Source organism: Paroedura picta, chromosome 1, assembly GCF_049243985.1.
Source record: "Paroedura picta isolate Pp20150507F chromosome 1, Ppicta_v3.0, whole genome shotgun sequence".
In the NCBI taxonomy this organism is placed as follows: domain Eukaryota; kingdom Metazoa; phylum Chordata; class Lepidosauria; order Squamata; family Gekkonidae; genus Paroedura; species Paroedura picta.
Window position 1 is genome coordinate 154968137 of NC_135369.1, and position 23273 is coordinate 154991409.

A 23273-nucleotide genomic window follows, 5' to 3' on the forward strand; every position below is an offset into this window, starting at 1 on the left:
GGCTCATATTAATAGGTTTAGGCATTTACATGAATATCTGGATATTTTCTGGATTCTCTATAAAAACTGAAGTCTTCCATTCCCCCTTCCTTGCCTGAAGACTATACATTTAATGGGAAGATGATTATTTTTAAAAAATATGAAAGAGGGCAAAGTCCCTTATGGCATACGATGGTGGTGCTTACTTTCCTCTCTCAAAAGTCTGAAACTGGCCAAACATTCATCAAGATTGGTGCCTCCGGATAATATTTCATACAGCTAAAAGGCAGAACTTCAATCTGAAAGCAACTATTTCATTAGGCAGGTGTATTTTGAGACTGCGAGTTACTAGGATCTACTAGGCTAGTGGAATTCTGCTTGAAGGACTGCTTAGAAAAGTTTTCAATAAATATACAAACCACTCTAGACTTTGGTGCTAGTAACAATTACCCACAGTATTGCCAGCTCCTTTTGTATGTTGTCAAATATAGTGCAGTGTGAGCTGAAATGGAATATGTAGGTAGAACATCTTGCTTTTAGCATCATTTAAATGTCTTATTTTGCTCAGATTTACAACATTGCCTCACCAATGGAGTCTTGTGCTTGAATGGGAGGTGTTATTTCAGAAGGATCACTAATCCCATGCTTGTTCGCTGACAGAACTCGGAACACGTAGGACTTCCCTTGGGCAAGGTCAAACACTGCATAGCGAGGAGATCTCACTGCCACTTGGTCATTGACTCTCTGCCAGCTTCCACTGCCAACAATAGACTATAAAAATGAGAAAGGGTATTACTATTGTGTGAGAGTTGCCAGTAGAGTTCCCCTGTCTTGTGAAGAGACTGCTAGCTATATGCTTGGTTATCGGTATACTGTCAGATCCCTAAGTTAAAGGCAAAGTAAGATGATCTTTTTATTTCATCTTGCACTTGTTTGTCCATGCAAAACTTGACAGAAATAACAGAACATTAGACGAAGCTTTCTACTGGTAACAGCACGTTTGACAATGGAACTAATAACCTAGCTGAGAGTACCTCCATCACTGGATGTCCTCAAGCAAAACACGGACAACTATCTGTAAAGAATGCTCCAGTTTTGTTTGTTCTTAAATGAGCCAGGTTAAGACTAAATGGCCTACAAGGCATTCTCCACATCTAGGACTCTATGACTTGGCTCCTGCTTAAAATTTCCACAAACTATAGGATTTCTGCCCATAGTGAGTCACTTTCCCACCACTCCCTCCCACTGAATCTCAAATGCCCATACAAATTCAGCTCCTAGGGGATGGGAGACCTCCAGGAATAGGTTGAGTGGGAGTCAGAAGTCTTCCTTGGGAGAGGAGAATGAGGAAAAAATCAGCCCTGCTTCTCTCTTTAAGTCAACCTTTAAGTCAAATCAAAATATAGGACTATGATACTATGAATTAATCAAGAAGAGCATTTTTTCAATAGATACTCTTTTAAGAAGGTGCTATTCATCGAGAGTTTGGAAACAGTTTTGAGAAAAACTGAGAATGAAGCACATTCTAATGAACTAATATATTTCTTCTGGGAAATATATTAGTTCATTATCATTTTTGAGAACCAAGTAACTTAGTTATTCGTTTGCCTTATTTCACCTAATAGCAACACACCTTGCTCTGTCCTGGTATAAATTAACAGCAAGTACCAGAGTGGGGCTCGGACTCAATATCGTCCCAGTATATGGGAAGTGAGCTTCACCAAGAAAAGAGCCATGTTCATTACTCTTTTAGATGTAGGCCCACTAACTGTTGCCAAGGGAAGCTCACCATATGGTCCTCCTATCCCACTAGCCCTTTGTAACAGGTACACCAAAGAGCCCAGGTTCTTAGTGGAACCTACAATACAATTTCTGCCGTGTTGATCTCTCAATTGCGATGCCTTGCTTTTCAATTCACATTAAATTAAATAAGGCAACAAAATACCCAATTCCTCACGCTGTTTCTGTCCTCCCATTGCATAGCCTTGGGTTTGCTCATTTTATTGTTTTTCTTGCCTCTGCCGAGAATGATTTGTAACTAAATGGTATGTGGCCACAGAATGCCTTACAGCTGACTGCAACTACATGGCACAGTACCTTCTCAATGAAATATGATAATGGCTCTTTGCCACGGGGAACAGGTGGATCCCAGCTGAGTACAACATATGTTTTGCTGGTTTCTGAAGCATGTACATTGGTGGGAGGTCCTGGAATCTTAACTTCGCCTAGAGGAATAATAAACTCGGTAAGTGTTAAATGCCAGATTAACCTCCGAGGTCAACGCTCATAAAAGAACTTGTCTTTGTGAACTCCCTCGCAAGAGCGCATTGCTTGGCTATTAAAGAGTTCTAATATCATCTCTGTAGTTTATTCAGAAGGCTGTTCCATTTCTATTTTGAGAAACTAACATAAGCCAATTAAAAAGGGGGCACTGTTTGTTTACAGCCAAAGCAAAATTTTCAAGATAGGTATTTGTCTCACAAGTTTTTTTAAAAAAAATTTAATTCCTTTGATCATGTTGGAATCACTTTAATCTGCTCTACTAAATGGCTTGATAAAGCCTTCACACTCTATGCAAATAGAAGAAAGGGCTGATCAAAGACATGAGACCAAGAACTTCTGCCACTGAAAACAAGCAAGAAGAAGAATGCTCATGAAAGATCACAGCAATTAACTATAAAAACAATACCTGTAAAACATAGAAATCAAAGAAATCTCTCCTCTGCACCAACAGTAACAATGAGAAACGAGACACTACATTCTACTATCTGCAAATGAAGAATTTGGGGAAACAGATCTTCTCCACCTTCACCTTTCTCTTTAAACACCCCATGTAGCCCCAAGCCTCTGCTCACAGGACTCTCCTACTTCTACAAGGAGGGGAGATGGGGAAATTCCCCCTTGCCTCTTTGGAGGCAAGCTTTGGAGTAGAGCTCCAAGAGAAAGGGGCATTTAGCACTATTCCCAGTTTTTCCTGCAGCCTTCCACAATACCTGGCAGATTGTCCAGGAAGGCACCATGACCCCCAGCCCAAGCTTATCAGTGAACAGGGTTGCAGGTGAAGAAGAAGATCTTTTCCCATATCCTTCCATTTGTGGATGGTAGATCCAACCCCGTGCATTTTAAACTACAGGAATGAAAGCCTCCAATAGTCATGCTACCTTCGCTCTCAAACTATCATGAACAGCAATTATCAGACTTGTAACCTGGGGAAAACTGGAGAGTGGATGAGGATCTCAGGGTATGTCTATACCAGCTCAGCAGGCCTGATTTACTCTGGAAACAACCTAAGTGGTTGACAGGCTGTACTTCATTCCACGTCAGGCTGGAACTTGACTTTTATACCAGTGGTCCCCAACCTTTTTATCACTGAGGACCAGTCAACACTTGACAATTTTATTGAGGCCCGGGGGGGGGGTAGTCTTTTGCCGAGGGATGTCGCCACTGCCGCCTGAGCCCCTGTTCCACTTGCTTTCCCATCAGTGCGCCTGACTTCTCACCATCCGCTGGGGGTGCTGCCAGCAGCAGCTGCGCAATGCCACACCAAGGGGGAGCCCCAGCCATGGCGGCCGCTGGAGAGCATCAAAGGTGAGCCGGCAGCAGAGTGGCAGGGCAGCCCCCGAGGCAGCAGCCAGGGAGGAGGACGAGGAGGAGCCACGGCCCGGTACCGACTGATCCACGGACTGGTACTGGTCCCTGGCCCGGGGGTTGGGGACCACTGTTTTATACGACTGTATCTTATTTATATATTCATTTATTTCATCATATTTGTTAAGCACTGCGTCAGGGCAGCCGGCTCACAGCAGTTAACATGAATCCAAAATACAAAGTTAAAATTAACTAAGGCATAATACATTAAAACAAAATAAAATCCCCCCCCCCAACCTAATCCCCCTGGCTCCCAACACCTGGTACAAAAGATGTTATCCAGATGGAGACCACTGGGAACATTGCAGGAGAGGCCCAAGATGCCCCTCTAGCCTGGCCTCAACCAAAGGGAAGTCACAAGTCCAATTGATTCTGGAGACAACTTCGCATCTTCTGTAAGATTAATTCCAGCCTGATCCTTCTGTTAATTGCAGGTGTTTTCGGGCAAAATTCAGAATTTATACTTGTCAGACTTGTCTGGCCACATCCCTTTTAAGAGGTTGATAACAAGTCATATTTCTGCATAAAGGAAACTGGCTGGAGCTGCTTCATATATTAAAGCCAATGAGTGAGAGGAAACAGTATCACTATTTTAAGGAAATGCCAACCATCATAGGCAGGCCTTTTTGCTTGGCATCATCCTGCCTTCCCACCCCAGAGACATTGCCATCGGCTAGTCACAAATGGGCTGACTAGGAACTTTGATGCTTCCGCTAGATGGGACATCATGGGACTTCTTATATTCCTGCTTCATAGTGCCTTGTGTGGGTTTATTTTTCTAAACTTAATTAGGAATGGTTGTACAGGGTAGCAATGGGATTCACGTGGGTCATTGTTCACGCAAGCACCCTGAGGCCTCGAACAATAGCGGGAGCTCCCCTTAAGCAGCTGCTTAGTGGCTGTTGCTGTTTGGTAAGGAAGCTCGGTTGGTGCTGATAAGCATCAACTGCCCCACAGCTTTACCCATAGCTGGGGGAGAGTAGGTGGGGCTAGGCACTGCTTGGCACATAGCTGGGATTCAGTGACCAAAAGCATGACAAAGCAGAATTTCTTTTTGAGACAGGAGAGGGTTGCCAGTCAACTTGTATTAGTATCTCTTATATTAATTCAGGGTGCAGGGGAAAGAAGGCTACTGTAACACCAGTCTCATCAGACACAATGGTAGGCCACAGTGCCTTTTTCCAAGGTCATTGGCTTTTATCTTAGGAAAATGTTTAAGTACATTCCATTGTGGCCACTGTCACAGATCTGCAGTTCCATTGGAGCTGCCATTTTTATTTTATTTATTTTTATTTAAATGATTTAAAACATTTATTAGCCACCTGTCTTCTTTACAGAGCTCAATGTGATTTACAACATAAATGAAACATATAAAATAAAGTACAGTAAAAAATAAAAGCCAAAAATTAAAATCATAACTCAGGACTTACTAGTGAATCAAACGCAGTCCTAAATAAAACTTTCTTCCACTGCCTCATAAGAATCAAAAATGAGGGGGCCGGGTACACCACTCCAAGGAGGCTGTTAAAAAAACATGGTGCTGCCACTGAAAAGTCAACTTTATTTGATTGACGGGACAGTCAGGGGGGGGGCTCGTTCCTGCAATCTTAATTCTCAGTCAGAAACATATAGGAGAACACAGCCCTTCAGATAGACAGGCCTCAAGTCATGTAGAGCTTTGAACGTTAAAACCCACACCATGAATTGTGCTTGGGTACTCAGTGTAATTGCTGTAATATTAGTGTCATGTGATCCTGATAGCTGGCCCTGATGTCACAGCCATCATGGGAGAAGAAATCAAGATCTGGCTTCTATTTCCTTTCAGAACTCTAAGTCACCTGTCAGGAAAAATGACTCCAAATTCAAAGCAGGAGCAAAGAAGTTTCATGGAAAGGCAGACAGTAAACAGTGAAATGTAACTAAACTAACGTCTTAGAACTGGAGTTCTATTCAGCAGCTGAAGGAATACAAGATCTTTAAGTATTTTCACAAACTATAGCTCATAGAAACACAAAACAGAAACATTAAAGTGTACTCTGAGTGCAGTAGCTACTTACATACACGGGACTTCACCCAGCATTCAGAAATACAGTAAATTAAGATTCCCCTTTCCTTTCCCCCAAACCTTCATTCCCAAAATGCTAGTTTACATCGATAGAGATGCATGTTTAATTTTGCACTGTAAGAAACCAAAAGGAGGAAGCATGTATGGAAAGACCCATGTACCAAGAAAAGTAGAGGAAAATTGAGGACAGAACATAACACAACCTGGGGAACAGAAACAGACAAGCACAGTAGAGACCAATGGAGATAAAATAATGGACACAAAAACATACCTTCAAGGTCATCTTGATAGATTACAATTTGCTTGCCTCCATCTAAATGAATAGCTGAGAAACAAGCCAAAAATTAACTCCATATGGAATTCACAGTTAAAGTTTGCTTACACAGACAGATTTGAAAAAGGATTAGACACCTCCATGAAGGACAGAACTACCACCCACTATTTTGTGGAAATTACTGGTAAAGCTGATCTCAAAGGATTTCAACAGATGTCTCACTCCCTCAGACTCCTCTTTCAAAAAGACCCATTCCAAGGGGTATCTCATGAGCTATCACACCAAATCGAGGATTGTAGTACTTAGAGATGTAAATACTTTAGACTTGTTGCAAGGTTTAATTAGATGGCTACATTTTGACTTCCTTATGGACTAAAGTTTTAATGGTGTGGTGGACCAACTCACAACGGAGTTCAAGAAATATGTATATGTATATGACAGTTGTACCTGACAGTTTATTTAAAAACTGACCTGTTTAAAAGTTAATATCATCTATAAGCCAGTCAATTATAGTGGCCACCACCTGGAATAGCATTGATTGGACTCGAGATATAACAAAAGATGCTTGGGCAAGCATTTGACACCTCATCATACAAATGGCCGAGGGACCATTCACAAACAAATTTTAAATGGACTGTCAAGGAGTTGTTAGAAGAGCTTCTGTGGCTTATTAGATACAACATGAAAGAGAAGGGTAGGAGAGGCAGCCGAAAGCTGCATGCATTGAGGTCTGTGTTTGAAAAGAAGATTATAATGCTGAAAAATAATTTGAAAATAAACACACAGAGGCCCTTCAAAATAGCTAACTTGATTGCATACTTCAGCTCCAACAGGAGACATTTCTTCACAGTTCCACTCAAGCAGGCATCCTGTTTTCCCTCTTTACTCCCTAGCTGCCTATGCTCAACTGCTCTCTGAACTGCTGTTTTCCATCTGCCATGTTTTCCCTGTCATAGTGCTTGCACTCGAAAGCTCACGCCCTGAATACATCTTTGTTGGTCTTAAAGGTGCTACTGGACTCTGATCTTATTATTCCAACTGTCCAGTCACTAACATTTCATCAGCTCTCATTGGCCACTCATAGGGAGAGGCGGAACCTAAACCTGTCCATCACAGATGGTAATAGTAAAAAGGGGGGAAAGGCATCTCACCTACCACCAAATGGCAATAAGCAGACATGTGCCTGATAAATAATGAAGACTTCTTTAGTTAGTAACTTACTTTGTAACCTCGCCAAATCAACAGGGTCAAGAGCTGCCACAGCTTCAGAGATTCTAGATGGTCTGCTGATACCAGACTGGTTGACTGCCCTCACACGGAATACATAGGAGCGCCCTTCGAACAATCCGGTCACTGGATATATGCAGATTTTGACTGGAGCATCATTGCACTGAATCCAGTTTTCAGTACCTACTTCACACCTGGTTGCAAAATGATCGGAAGGAAAAAAAAAGAATTTTTCCCCAACTTAGAAGAAGAAGAAGAGTTGGTTCTTATATGCCGCTTTTCCCTACCCGAAGGAGGCTCAAAGAGGCTTACAGTCGCCTTCCCTTTCCTCTCCCCACAACAGACACCCTGTGAGGTGGGTGAGGCTGAGAGAGCCCTGATATCACTGCTCGTTCAGAACAGTTTTATCAGTGCCGTGGCGAGCCCAAGGTCACCCAGCTGGCTGCATGTGGGGGAGTGCAGAATCGAACCTGGCATGCCAGATTAGAAGTCCGCACTCCTAACCACTACACCAAACTGGCTCTCCTAACCACTACACCAAACTACACCAAACTTTAAAATGAATATTAAACAAAAGATGCTTTTCAATGGTTTGTTTGAGACCAGTTATGTCTGAATAATTAAATTACATTAAATTATGTCCTACTATATGTCCTGTAGTTTACCAGATATTTTGACTACCAGAAGGTTGGCTCCTAGGCATGAACAAATGGAAGGAATTCACTCAAGATGACCCCCCTCCTTCCACCAGAGGTCCTCAGCACAATCTGAAAAACTTCCAGTGAGGGTCAAGGGATCATCATGAATGAAGTGCCAGGTAGCACCTAGGCTGCCGCAAGGGGGAAGAAATTAGGCAAAAATTGAACATGCACATTTATATCCTGGCTCTTGCTGCTCTTTTAGATTCATGACATTTTCTTGATTGCTTTAATTTAAAGAAAAATAATTTAGCTTAAAATTTTTTTTAAAGTTTTTAAAAGGAGGGGAGTTACTTAAAAAAACTAGTGCCCCAGTCTCTACCACCTGAGATGGTAGAGACAACATCCTCCCAGACATTTATGCCATTCTGGTACCTTGAAAAAAAAAAACCCTTTAGCAACTAAGGCATTGGAGAGGGGAAAATACTTGGAGGTGATACGAGACAACTTCAGAAACCTATTTATGGCAGGTAGTGGTTAAAATCAGGCAAAAGTTTTGGAAGAAAATCTTATCCACAGACAATGAAATGCATGGAAACACATGAGACGACAAATGGATTGGCAAATATTATCTAGAACCTTTGGGTTTCCCCCCTATTCATTCATTAGAAATCACACATAGAAATGTGGCAGTTCCGCCTAATGACGAAATCTGCCTACAGACCTAATCAAAAGGGTTGTTTGCATATGCATGTTTGCTGTTTGAAGATTGTAATATATGAGTATGGCTCACATTTATAAATGAGCTGTCACAGGCCCATAAACTACAATATGCTTCATTTATTTAATTATTGTCTAAACATTTCAAGTAAAAAACAAATCAAATAGCTACCCTACCAGAATCTTACCTGTCCACAAAATATCCAATAACTGATGGTTCGTGGGTTGTGTTTGGTGGTTTCCAAGTAACAATAACATAATCTCTGTTGGCATCATGGCATTTTACATCCATTGGTGCCCCAGGAGCTCCAATTACTGGGGCATCAGCATCTAAAAACAAGGGGACATTCAGATTAAATTGGGTGTCCATAATTTAAATGGCATTATAACTGTCCTGTGCCTCATTCTGAATCTCTGACTAAACTAAGGAGTTAATCCCATGGCATCTGAAAGTTAAATCTTAAATATCAGGAACTGATGTTTCAGTAAACTATATATCATAGCTTGTTTGTGCAAAACAATCACATGATGAAGCATGTGGTAATTTCAATGTGGATTGTGTTAAATTCTCTGTGCTAAGGACTATCTAAAGAGATGCCCTCAGCATCCAAGTCACAAATTTTCTAAATAGTCTAGTCAGAAGAAAGGAGAAAGGCAAATACCCCATTATAAACAATCCCCAAGGCCCATCAGTTTAGAAATCCACAGGTGGATATGACTTAGAACCAGTCACTGTGAATATCCAGCCTCCTGCTCACTGGCCTGTTTTCCCACAGCTTGACTGTGGTGAGACAGAATTTTCTCTTTAAGATTAAGTCTAAAGGTGAACAACTGCATTGCAGAGATAATAGTAGCATGTTTCAATGAGAGAAAAAAAATAGAAATGACCTTATGGGATAGTAGGAGTGTTTGTTTCACAAGGAAAAATGATTAAGCTGTGTCCAGTCATGAAAGCTGCAGTGCTTTCAAAGGCCATGATCCTGAAACTCAATTAGTTTTATTTACAAGTAAATATGTTTCTGATGAGGGCTCAACCGTCAAAGAATATAGCCAAGCACCATTCCATTTGCATTTGGCAGGAGATGCTGCATGTCAGCCTGAAGTACTTAAAACAATCTAAATTCTGCACATAGAGGAATGTGCTCATTTAGTGCTGGGTTTCTCTCCATAAGGACTTCTGTAACTTTATTCATACTTGCAGGGGAATTGTGAATGCAAATGTAAAGTCAAAATATACCCTTCCTTAGTTCCATAGGTCCATCTCATTTTCATTTACATATCTAATTTTTTTTAAGTAAAAGTTTTCCATTCACTTTCCATCTCCAGCAATTAAATAAATATGGCAGTGTTCTCTGGTGAGCATGGACATTGTACACAAAGATCTCCTTCCCCCAGTTTTTTCTATGATGTGAGGCACAGCCACTAAAACTGAGCATCTCCTAACTTCAGTCGTGATGGAGCAGAGGAAAGGTAGATCATCATTGTTAGCTCTGATAGTTCAAAAATGGAAAATAATTTTACCAAGACAAAAAAAAATGCCCCACCTCTCACAAACAGAAATGCGCTATATTCATTCACTCCGCCTCTTGTCACTATGCGCAGGGTGTACAAGCCTTCATCGTCCTTGTTCAGGTGGCCAAAAGATAAAGTTGCCTGGCCTTCTCCAAAGTAGGGTTTTGTCCACTTGGTTTCTTTAATTAACACATCTGGAAGAGAACTGGGATTAAGCATCTGTCATCACAGTCAGCAGGGGTGATTACTGACCTTCCCACATGAATCACTGAGCCAGCCATTTTAGGACACATTTATTCAAGGAGGACTTAGAAAACTCTACCTTCCCAAAGACTGAACTGTCAGCCTTCAAATTTATGCAACTTCTGATTATATAAAGATGTATGTCCTCTATTTTTATACTCTTCTTTCTATGCTGTCCCTCAGAGACCCAATGTCTAGATGTTTCACCACAGCCATTTTATCCAAGGGGGGGGATTCAGAAGCCATGTCATAAAAACCTGATCTAGGGCATGAGCTAGATAAAGTTAAACACTTTTAAATCCTACTGATTTCAATAGAGCAGAGTTAAACATGTACTTTGCTCTTCCACTGAAATGCGCTTTACTTTGGCTGGATTGTACCCCCAATCAAGAGTTATCACGGTGTGCACTTTGGATCTTTTTAAATAAACTTCACTATTCAAAGCATATGTCAGATTAAGATGGAAAAAGGGGGAGAATGGCCAGGTTTCAGTTTAATCTGAAACTTGCTATAAATACACACTTAATTTAAAAGCTGTTGGGTATTCCTGCTGAGCAGTGAATCAAATTAAGTCTGAATTTCTCCCAGGTGAAAGGTTGTGACTCAAGATTTATGTAAATTAAATCTGATTAATGTAAATTAAATCTGATTGACTAGTGCAATTGGTGGAATGAAATGTGTGGGATATTTTTTCTTGGCCTAAGAAGTTCTTACCTGTTCCTACCTATTACCTTAATAATTGACTGTTACTTCTGCCCAGGAGGAGAGTGTGTCCCAAGGGCTATTCTGCACAGATCTATTCTAATCAACAATCATCTTGTTATAATGAACTTTCCACTTCAGGACTATAGATGAACATTCCACAGTTCTGATAGAAATATAAAATAACTGTTTAAAAAACGACCGGCTGGGCATTTTAGACAGCCACTACATATATTGAAAGATAAAGAGCTCATAACTAGCAAATGTGCCACATTTTCAAATAACAAGGCTGGTGCCAAGGAGCAACTATCTGCATATATAAATTAAAACCATCTGTTACTATGTCACCTATAAAATTTCTGTGGTGTCCCCCCGCCTTTATGGAAATGCTTCACATTATAATGGCTCTACCTCCCGCCTCTCAGTCATATCCTGATTTGCATATTTTACGTGTTGATTAAATTCACTGTTTTCTCTCATGTTGTACAAAGTCGTTTTAATCCCATTTGCAAACATCTTCAGGTGGAAGATACCTTGAAGAAATAAGCATGGATAGCCAAAACCTCTTTTTAAAAGATGCTTTAGATCAGGGGTAGTCAAACTGCGGCCCTCCAGATATCCATGGACTACAATTCCCATGAGCCCCTTCCAGCTGGAGGGCCGCAGTTTGACTACCCCTGTTTTAGATCATTACCAAAGGAGCCACTCAACCAGAGAAAAAAGTTCTGTTATGATCACAGTTGAGTCTTCCTCCAGAGTAAGGAAACTTTCACAGCCTGAAGACTTATATTCCACCAGAGGACAGTTCCTTGCAACACAGGGAGTCTCTTCCAATAGAAGAAAAGAACAATTGGAACCAAAGCCATATAATTCCTTTGGTCTTCAGAATATGAAGTTAAGGTGTCAAGCCTTTGAAACTTTTTGGAATCAACCAAGTGATTCCTTAGAGTAAAAGAATTCCATTTGATGAGGAGAGTCATGGCTTCAGGCCTTGTGGGACACTGATCATTTAAATTTTCCTGTACAAGTCCACTAACATCTTTTCAAACTGGCAATCTATGAAAAATTACTCCAGTATAATCCTATTGAAAACAATGGGCATAGGCAGGAATAGCTCTGCAAAGCATTATACCAATAACATACCTAGGAAAATGGAAAGCAGACTTTAATAAAATTATGGGCAGAGTTCTGCCTAAGTGACGGAAAGGTTAAAGCTATGGACTGATTTCCTATCAAAGTACCACTACATTTTGAGGCTAACCCAAATATGCAATTCAGCAGTAGTTCTCTTTACAGAACAACTAGAAATACTACCCTTACAAAGTTATATTGCCTCCTCTTTCTTTTATAAAGTTTGTCTTTTAACTCAACAAATTCATTTTCATAATTCAATTGTAGTCCTTACTTATTAAAATAATTCAGTACTGCCTTTCTGTAACAATTACCCCAAAGCTGTTATTTTATGATTTGGAGGTATTTTTCGCCTTTAAAAGGAAAGAAAAAAACCTGCAAAGATTTCTGTGGGATTCTGCAGAAAAGCTGGGAAAGTTTGCATCTTTTGGTAAAGTGACTCTTCTAGTCTCCTTGAATTAGTAAACTTGTCAAAACAATCTAACCATTTAAACAGTTAATAATGCATTGATGATTTCTTTGTCCTTTTGTTTGTTAACTTCTATCAGCTACCTGAATAAAAACTCTTTTTGATTTAACTGATGCAGACAGGAGTCACTCACAACCCCTGGTGAGAAACAAGTGGACAAAGACCTATTGATTTCCTCTGACAAATGTGCTGACATTGCAAATGTAACAAATAATTAGCAGTTGAAAAAGCATACTCATAAACATCCCAGCAACTGATTGAGGTAGGGAATGCATTGTCCTAAAGCTTACTTACAAATACTCTTTTAGCATATTTCTCCACAAGATATCTGTTGGCAAATTTTCTCTAAATAGGAGTCAAAATGCCTAAGAGCCTTTGGCTTGAACCAGCTAAGGACAGCCCCCTTTCCACTGGGGAAGAAATGGTCCCCTTTGCATACCCAAAAGAACACCTGTGAAGATGTTCTTCAGAGTATAATCTTTCAAGGATCAAAGCTAGGGACTCTTGAAAGCTTATATTCTTTCTTGGTCTTGAAAGTATTTTGAATTTAAATCTAATTGTCCTACTATAGACCAAACATAGCTACCATCTGAAATTTATATTTCCAGAATGCAAAGAATATCCCTCATCCACTGAAGGAAATTCTTCCATTATCAGAAACACTTTGCAAAATCCAACCCATAGAATCCGATTTGGTTGACTGGAAGTGCAATCTGGAGCCCAGTTACTCCCTTTTAAATCCACTGAAGTCCAAGGGCTCAAAAACAGGTGACTCTGCTTTGCATTGCACTGTTAACATATCCTCCAGAGTTTAATAGCCAATAAATGCTTTAAACTGTAATAATTTGGAACAAGCACAGCATTAGAAGGGGTCTGATTAGCAGACATAAATCACACATGTCCTTCACAGCACCTTACCATTTATATGAACACATTCAGAAAAAGGAAATAAAGGGGTGGAAATAAAAGATGATTTTAATATCAAAGAAAAATGAAACATTGACTTGTTTGACATAATAAATGCAAGCTGAGGCATTTCCATGCCAAGTCCTCTAAGATCAGAGCTGTTTAATAACAATATGTATCAGATTTACCCCACTAGTCACCTAACTTTTTACTGACCTTTTTTCCTTACTCCATTAATAATGGAATGTGGGAGTCATGCTTGCAGCCTGATCCCGATATCCCAGGCTAGCCTGATCTCATCAGATCTCTGAAGCTAAGGAGGGCTGGCCCTGGCCAGAGTTTGGAAGGGAGACTACCAAGTGATACCAGGGGCATGACATAGAGACGGGCAATGGCAAAGCACCTCTGAATGTCTCTTGCTTCAAAACCACATGGGGTTGCTGTAAGTCAGCTGTGTGACTTGATGGCAAAAAGAATTTAAAAAAGAAACAAGTACCAGTTGACTGCCATTTCCTGCAAGGTGAGGGATCTGTCCAGCAGAGCAGTTTCAAAGTGATATATATCCTGCACATCTTGACAAATTCAAAACCAGTTTAAGGACAAGCACACATACTTTCTCTAAAGAAAAAACAAATCTTACCATCTCTATACCACTCAGCACGAGGTCGGAGACGAGTCAGCTCAGGAGTGACCAGGAGACCACATCGAAGGACAAGAGTTTCACCCTCCATACCAAAGGTCACACCAAACCTCTCCAAAAACTGAACATCAAAATGGGTGAAGCACACATCCGGCAGAGGTACTGTATGCAAAGCCAGTTAGGACAGTGAGTAGAAGGGAAAAGATAAATATGATGAATAGCTCAGATGTGTTCTTTTATTGTGGGATGAAAATCAAGCATAAAGACAGAAGTCACATTTTTAAAAGAGCATCGGTAGAGCAAACAGGTATGCAGGTTTTCAAAAACCTGAAAACCCTGTTTGCTCAAAGCTGGTTTAGGGACAAAGCAGTGTGTGCTGCAGTATATCTCAAGAGAAGAAAAAAAACCTGTCTCCACTCAAAGTAGCATATTATAGCTTGGATGCTGCTGAAATGGCTGTTTTCTTTCTCATAGACGTTTTGATCAACACAAAGAACTTTCAGTAATAAATGAATATAGTGATGCTCATCAGACAACAATGGGAAAATCGCACAACAGCAGTTCCGACTGCATTTATCTGCCTTTTTACACCCTTCCTTATCGGAGCCTCTCTTAATTGTCCCATCCATGGTTTTTGTCCAGCCCTAATCTCATTCACTCAGGTCTCACTTGTTTCTAAGGGTGAAGTGCAAGGACTGGGCTCAATGTAATTTTTCTTGGCAAGGATATCAAGTAGAACTTGTAGACCCCATTCACGGTGTGGTCAACAATCCCCTTTTCTATGTCAAAGTAATTTCCAAACAGAAATTTTGATGCCTGGTTCTCATACAAGCCTAAACTAAAGATTAAGACATGTTTTGAATATTATTTTCTGTGTTTATATTGAACTTTTGGAACCAAAATCAAAGATACCTTCCAACACTATTAAATGCATAAACCTTAAAGTTAAATTTAAAGACGGGAATCCATGTTAGTCTATAGGAGCAAAACAAAACAAAAAGTCTTGGAGTACCTAAAGCTTTATCAGATTTATTATGGGATGCGTTTGCAAGGACTAGAGTGGACTGTGCCATAATAAGTGTTAGAAAAATAGTTTAAAAAAATAGAGAGCGGGGACCTATAACTTGGTCCCTCCTGAAAACCAAAGAAGGAAAACAAGCTTGTACGGAGCAGCTGGGTGTTCGTGAGATGTGCTGTTTGCAAGCCATCAGAAAAGTCACAGGTTAAACTGGCTTTCTAAATTGAGCACAGTGGCAAAGTGACAACCAGATGCATTTTTATGATAAAGTACTCCTGAGTTTTATGACCCCCTTTTGAATTGTAAAGTAAACTTACAACGAATGGGTAAAACTCCTCCAGGGTAAGGCTCTTCATCTCTGTACCCTATAAAAAATGACAGGTGTAATATAAGGTCCAAAAGAATTGTTGCAGGAACGTCTGAATTTGAAACAAGAAGGAACCCACAAAAACTCACAGGAGGCATCTCATTTCCTTCTCACCCATGACTTCCTCTTCCTACAACCTGAAAGTCCCCATAGCCTCTCCCCCTTTTCTTGATTCCTTCTCTCCTTACAACCAAATAGCAAAACTACCTTTATCTGTCTCTCTGTCTTCCATGTTCCATCCCCACCCCGCCCTGCAGGGTTTGCCTAGGAAAACTGTGACACAGTTGTGTGGCGCCAACCACTGGAGCATGTCCACTTGCATGGCAGGAAACCCCCAAGGGCTTGTGGGGCAACACATCACTTTCTTCTACCCCATCACTTTCCCTAGGTTAGGCTGAAAGGATGTACCTGATCCCAAATTACCCAGTGGGCTTCCACAGCATGATGAGAATTCATACTTGAACCTCACAGACCATGGTGTGAATCTCTAATGACTAGAAAACGCTGACTTTTATAGGATGGCTGCTGTTGAACAGTAGCAAGCAGCCAGGTTTAGGTGAGTTGGCAGGTGGTATCGAGTCACCCGCAGGTTAATGCAAGGCCAAGGTTTGCCAACCTCCAGGTGGGACTTGCAGATCTCCTAGAATTGCAACTGACCTCAGATGACAGAGGTCAGTTCCCTTTGGAGAAAATGACACGGGCTCATGGGAATTATAGTCCATGGACATCTGGAGGGCCGCAATTTGACTACCCCTGGTTCAGAGGGTAAGCTATATGGCATTATAGTTGGTTGAGGCTCCTCCCCTCCCTAAAACATGCCCTCCTCAGGATCCCCCACAAAATCTCCAGGAATTTCCTAACCTGGAACTGGCAAACAAACCTAGCTGAGTCCTGGCCTCGCTGAGCCCTCCCTCAAAGTCCAAAATAGGCCTGAAAGGACCCTGCCCTCTCCCCCTGCCTTTTTACCACTGAGGTAATCCATTACTTATAGCTACAGATGATTCCCTTATCATTTTGGGATTTTTATTCATCCCTCCCTTTTTTCACATTGTTCTGCAAACCTAGAACCCTTTGTAGGAATAGCTGTCTTGCCCATTCACAGCTCTAATCACCGGATTTGAGTATCCTCAGATTTAGCCATCTTCATTATTAGTATATAGATTATCTTTCCAAGGCTGACTTACTCCGCACAATTACAGCAGCATTGGTGGATACTTGTCCATGCACATTTGTTGCAACTGCAGAATATGTAGCAGTATCATCATAACTGGCCCTAAACGAGATGAGAAACAGAGAAAGAATCCAAATATTTAGCCTCTCATTCAAATACTTGCTCATCAAAGAAGAGCTTGTGACATAGTAAGTCCTGCACAACTGCTAATATAGTAAATTTGCCACCCTACATCATGATCCAATTTAGCAAGGTACTGTCAGATGTGGTGCTGGATACTCCTAGACCAATCATTCTGGGAGACTTGCATCAAGGACACCTTGTCAGCCCAGCCCAGGATTTTATAGCTGTTTGACTGCCTTGGGTCTCTCTCCAATAGGGACTGGTCCAGCAGTGAAAGAGGACACACTCTGGGCTTAATCTAGTCTACTGAGCCTTTGAACAAAGGTTTGGTTTCAGGGATGGAGATTTGGCCACTACCAGCTTAAAGTGGAGGTGAATGTGGCTCCCATGCCCTGTGTGAGAGGGAGCCTGGTTGAAGTTGCCATGCCATGGACTGTCATTAATCCAACTGGATTCTAGAATGTTCTGGGGAATGTTAGGATTCCAAAATTGTATTTTGTTGAGGGTACAGGGGAAGCATGGAACATGAAGCTCCTTCAAGCTATCAACAAGGTTGTCCCTTTTTGACCTCTCCTGCTCCTGAGACAAAGCCCAGGCCCTGGTTTATCTGAAAAGAGCTGGGCAAGGTCTAAAATGGTGCTGGCAAAGAATTCATACTAAATCTGACAGATTATGTTATAGGGCTCATTGTAAGACTTATGGAGCAGCAGAAAAGAAAGGTTTCTTCTCTACTATTCTCTACATCCGCTGCTTCATTTTCATCCCAGTTGTTCAAGACAGCTCAGTACCTGCTGATGCCAAAATCTGAAGCTTTACTATCCCAGACACAGACAATTATAAGTACACCAGAATAAAGGACTAATATTCTGCCTGGTCTATTCATGGATCATTATAATCCCATTTCCATTATGGATGTCAACAAGATCCTGGGATCTGTGAAGACCACTTCTTGTACCCTAGATGCTTGCCCATCCTAGCTGCTAAAATCATGTAAGGACCACAACAACTAGTAACTATTATTAATCAGTCACTAATTCAGGACACCTGCCCTCAAAGAAATTGTTATCCATCTGCTACTTAAAAAACAATTCCTACAGGAAAATGATGTGGCCAATTATCAGCTGGTCTCCAATTTTCCCTTTCTGGACAAAGTGGCTGAGAAAGCAGTAGCAGACCAACTCCAAGTCTTCTTGGATAACTCTGCTCTAAACACTTTTCTGTCTGGCTTCAAGTCAGGTTATGAGACAGATATGGCACTGCTAACTTTAGTTGAGTGTAGGCAAAAGCCATGCCCCTCTGTAGCTGTTATTGGATTTATCTGCAGCCTTTGTTGTAATAGATCATGCTCTCTTGTTGAGAGGCTGGGAAGCAGAAATGGCTATGCTATTGGAAACCAATTGTCCTAAATGTGGGTCCCACATTTTTCAATCACTATGTAAAGCCCTTAGATCATTCACAGAATAGGGACTGGTTTGTCATCAATATGTTGACAATTCCCAGCTCTATATATCTGTATCCAAATCTCCTGCTGATGAGAGGACCTAAATAGCTGCCAGGCTGCAGCAATTAACTGGCTAAAAGTGAACAAATTGGCACTAAACTTGAAAAAGACAGAGGTAAATGTGTTTTGGGAAGGTGGAGGTTTTGAAGGACATTGTTCTCCACACTTTTGATGGAGTTCAACCGACCCTTGCTGACTCCATTATAAGCCTTAGCATTTTATTCGTATAAGATTCAACCTCGTTATTGGAGAAGTGAGTCAATACAGCTGTAAAAAACAGTCTGCCAACTCAGCATAGCCCATAAATGGCTTTTTCCTTGATGCAGTTGATCTGGCCACCTGTATCTGTGCCACAGTAACAGAAAGACTAGACTACTATAATGTACTATATGGTGGTCTCTCCCTAAAATCAGTTTGAAAACTCCACCTGGGAGAGATAGCCACTGCTAGGCCATTATTTGAAGTTCGACAGAGCATGTATATTACTCCCATTCTTCAGACACTCCATTGGTGACCACACATTTGTTGCTGGTGGTAGAAAGTACCACCAAATCACAGACAATTTATGGTGACTCCATGGGGTTTTCAATTCAAGAGATGTTCAGAGGTGGCTTGCCATTGCCTGCATCTGCGTAGGGCCTGCAAGATGGAGCTCTTCCACCAGGCTTACGGTTGAGGCTGGCACGCTGAGGAAGATCTAGACCCCCCCCTCCATTGGGCTATTTCCAGCAGATTAAAGAGTAAAGATTAACCCCTCTGTCCACCCCTGGGTCTATTATTGCTTAGGATTTGGTTGCTTTTTTGCCACGGAGCATCTTGGTGGTTATGTATAGATTGTTGTATTTTAGTGCTTGGGTTTTTAAACTGTTTTACAGGAATTTTATTGGGTTTTTTATGGTCATTGTTATCTACCACAAGTCTTTGCAGGAGTGGCAGGCTACAAATACAATAAATAATAATTAATAATAATAATCCTTGGTGGTCCTGTCCTTGGTGGTCTCCCATCTACATACTAATCAGAGCCAACCCTGCTTAGCTTCCAAGATATTACAAGCATGCCTGGGCTATCTAGGTTGGTAGCTACTAACCTTCAAAAATCTGGGGGGGGGGGAACCTGGTCATGGGTTGTCCAGCATAACATCTTAGGGCCTTTTGATCCTAACATGACCATATAATTTCATAGTTCAAACCAATCAAAAGGATGGTTTGGAAGACCCTACTGGAAGTCAGAGCAGTCAGTACTGACCTTGATAGATCGGTGGCCTGACTCAATATAAGGCAGCTTCAAGGATCTGCAGCGCGGCAGGTTCTGATACAGTCAGAACTGTGGGTTCATCCTGGCCCTAGTAGGAAGGTGTTGTACATGTGGTGATATTCTACAGACCACATGTTCCCATGGCATCCCAGCAAGAAGTTGTGTGAAAAGGCGCCTGGTTTTATGCAGTTTTGCCTTCCTACAAAGATTCTGATTCCATTTCAGACCAGACGATGGGACAGCAGGAAAACATGAAAGCCTCTGTAATGATCCCTGAAGAAATTTTTTATCAGCTCTGCCTTGCCAGGGACTAACTGCAGCTTTTCACCTCTTTCTGCACTTTGACAGAGTCTTTGTAGAGACAGATGTTAAAGAATGCTGCATCAGCTCTCTGTTTGCCTCCCAAGCAGAGAGTGCTGGCTGCTTCTATGCCTTCCACACTAATCCAATTTCACAAAGATGGACTCAAGAACTTTATTAGTATTACTTAAAAAGAAACACCTAACAACCCTAAATACTTCCATAATGGTGAATTTAAAATAGCACGGAGACTAAATTATGTCAATACTGCAGAACTAACATGGAAATAATAAATGATATGGGGCCATGCAAACATAGGCTGTGCACATATCACGCTAAAGCAGCAGAGGCTATATTTTCCCCACATAGAGAGTCTAGGTACCTCCTGTCTTTGCTATACTTAACACTATTTAGCTCCCTTATATATTTGGGAAACAGCCTCCTGGGAGGAGACTGTCCAGGGCCCTGTCTGTCCAGATCTACCCTGATTGGCCCTCCCCTTCCAGCTCCCATCCTCCCTCCTTGCCTGCTAGAAGCCTTATGGCTGCAACCTCCATTGTCACCCATGAGGAGAGGGGCAGCGACAGGGCTTTGCGGCCCGCAGGTACTCTCCTGCTAGGAGGGAGCTGGGGAGGGAGTGTGCAGCCTCCCTGTGGACTGCAAAGCCCTGTCGCCGCCAGCAGGGGCAGGCTTTCCACTCCCAGTAGCCCGGTTTGTGGGGCAAAGGAAGCTGCGGCCACCCTCTCACACCCTCCTGCTTGCCGCCCCTTTTAAAGCCCATTTCTAAAATGGCACAATGTTCCCACATTACTGCAGCGCCCTACATCAGGATCACAGCAGCCGATTCCAGTCTCCAGGTGGGACCTGGGGATCCCCCAGAATTACAGCTCATTTCCAGAGATCAGGTCCCCTGGAGAAAATGGATGCTTTGGAGGGTGGACTCTGCAGTCTTGTACCCCAGCTGAAGTCTCTGTCCTCTCCAGGCTCCATCCCCCAAACTCCAAGAGATTTGCAACCTGGTTCTACAACCCTACCCCCTGCCCCTCCCCGGTAGCTAGGGGTGTTCTGGCCACCTTAGGCATGACACAGACTTGCCAATGTAACAAATCTGCTCAGCTGGGGAAAACCCACAAGCAGGCAGAGAGGGATGCACAAGCTGCATCAAACTCTCCTGAACACTTTTCAAAACTCCACTTCCATTCTCATTTCTGTGATGACAGGTCCCAGGATATTTGCTTGCATGCATTTGCATAAATGCCAGTTTCATCATGACTTCAACCCTGTTTGTTGTGCGGTCCTTTCCCTCACCCCCACCCCGACTTCACTTGAGAAGTATCAGAGGCCACTACTTTGAAGTTTCCATGTCTGTAATGGAACATTTAGTATGCTTGCATCAGATTTCCTCTTCAAAGATAGGGTGCCTTTTATCTTGGGAAAGTCAGGCAAAAGGGACACAAATATTGCTTTCAATTGCCTGTGATGTTCTGAACCCTTGATGCGACTGACCGGGAATGAGACACACAGAGAGCACGGATACCAAGCGTGACGAAGGAGGCCGATTTTGCCATTTTCTACCTCTGAAAGCAGACCAGCGTGCCGCAGCCACGCTTTGCCCCACAAGGGAAAAGGCTAAGATGAAGAGCTGTAGCCAAGACACTTACTGCCGACTATGCCCCTCCCCATTCAAAGGTGGAATGTATGTGACTTTATTTTGATCACTTGCCTATGAAAAACTGTATGTCTATGGAGAGAGCAAAGGGGTTGCTTTGGCGATGTGTAAGGATTACAGCTCCCCCTAGAGGCAGATTGTTATAAACACAAAATGACTCTTGAAGCAAAAGACCATAATTAGCAGTCCACAAGGGTGGGTGGGGGAGACGACTATGCGTTGTTCATTATCACAAACGTGTATTATAAACACACTGGGCAGAAATGCTGTGTGCAATGTGGAAATGTAAAGTCTTCGCATTAAACTGGCAGGTCTCACACATGCAAAGTATAATGAAAACGACAGCTGGGTTTCTATAAACCAGTGGCTTAGATTACTATGTCATCCAGTCAGGAGGCTTTGAATTATGTCAGATTAACTCAGCCTGTTAAATAATATATTGCATCCCATTTCTACTTAGCCTAACAGTACACAATATGGAAAAAGTCAATATTGACATGCTATTCAGATCTAACAATGTGCCATAAATGCTGCGGTGAGGAGAACGGCGGTGAAGAGTCGGACTATTCCCCTCATAAGGATTGCCTCGGTAGAAGAAGATCTTGATCTAGATCAAGTCCAGTATTCTGATCCCCATAACACGTGTGGACTGGAATTTTCCAAGTGGGCTGTGGAGTTATTTTCCCCAACATACGCAGTGGTATGCTGCCTTTGAAAATGGAAGATCCACATAGTGATAGAGGTTAAAAACAGTCCAACTGCTCAAGCAGCACTCACAGTAATGCTAAACCATGAGCTTGGAGCCGTCTTGGAATTTCCATGGATACAAGGAGGGTGGGCGATTTCTGTCTTATCTCCCTTCCCACGGAAGCCCCAAACACACCACAAACTGCTGCTTCTGAGGCATGGGAGCCCTCCAGGAGGAGTCTAGGGGGCAATCAGAGGTCTCCAGCAGAAAGGAGGAGAATGTGGTTCAGGAGAATGGAATGCAATAAGAATTTGTACAAGCCTTGGGTGCAAAACTAAGAACACTGTATGGCAGAAGGAAGGGAATGTCTGGGAAGCAAAAAGTGGTGCAAAAAGGACTTGAGAGTCATAATATCCAGGCATAATATGAGAAATTAGTACATTAGCATCACATGTATTCAAATTTTGCCCATTTCTTAGCTGCAGTTATGGTGTTAGATATGAATGCTGCGAATACCATGGACAGCCAAAGTTAGCAACAAGACAGTTTTAGAGAAGAGCAAACCAACTATGTCATTAGAAGGCAAGATATTGTGGCTAAAGCTCACTTAATTTGGACACATCATGCGATCAAACTCATTAGAAAAATCATTAATGCTCGGCATGGTCAGTGGCAAAGGGAAACGTGGTCGCCAAAGAATCCACTGGCTTGACATGATCAAAGCCAATACAGGGATGACCATGAAACAACTAAAAGAGGCAGTCATTGACAGAGATGCGTGGTGGAAACTTTCCTATAGAATCACCAATGGTCGGACACGACTGCGTGGATGACATCATCATCATAGCTGCAGTCTTCCTTTTCTGATAGCTAACCCTGGTAAAGCATCACCCCGGTTTTGGCATTTGGAAAGATTTTGGAGACTCCTTTCTGTGCTCTGTCCACACAGTAAATGTTACTGAATGCATTTGAGTTTCAGCTATAGGCACATGTCGAACTGTTTATGGTCAAGCTTGCTGGTACACCT

At 41.9% G+C, this 23273-nt stretch overlaps 1 protein-coding gene across 1 annotated transcript in view; it reads right to left on the minus strand.

The window, feature by feature from the left end:
• Positions 1-23273, minus strand: part of MYOM2 (myomesin 2) — a 96505-nt gene that overhangs the window by 46614 nt on the left and 26618 nt on the right. The window contains exons 7-15 of the mRNA XM_077309297.1: positions 16724-16812; positions 15490-15537; positions 14155-14316; positions 10096-10257; positions 8740-8881; positions 7188-7387; positions 5964-6017; positions 2077-2204; positions 567-750 (exon numbers count right to left, since the gene is read on the minus strand). Coding sequence (XP_077165412.1) covers positions 567-750; positions 2077-2204; positions 5964-6017; positions 7188-7387; positions 8740-8881; positions 10096-10257; positions 14155-14316; positions 15490-15537; positions 16724-16812 — 1169 coding nt within the window. The remainder of the gene's footprint in view (positions 1-566; positions 751-2076; positions 2205-5963; positions 6018-7187; positions 7388-8739; positions 8882-10095; positions 10258-14154; positions 14317-15489; positions 15538-16723; positions 16813-23273) is intronic.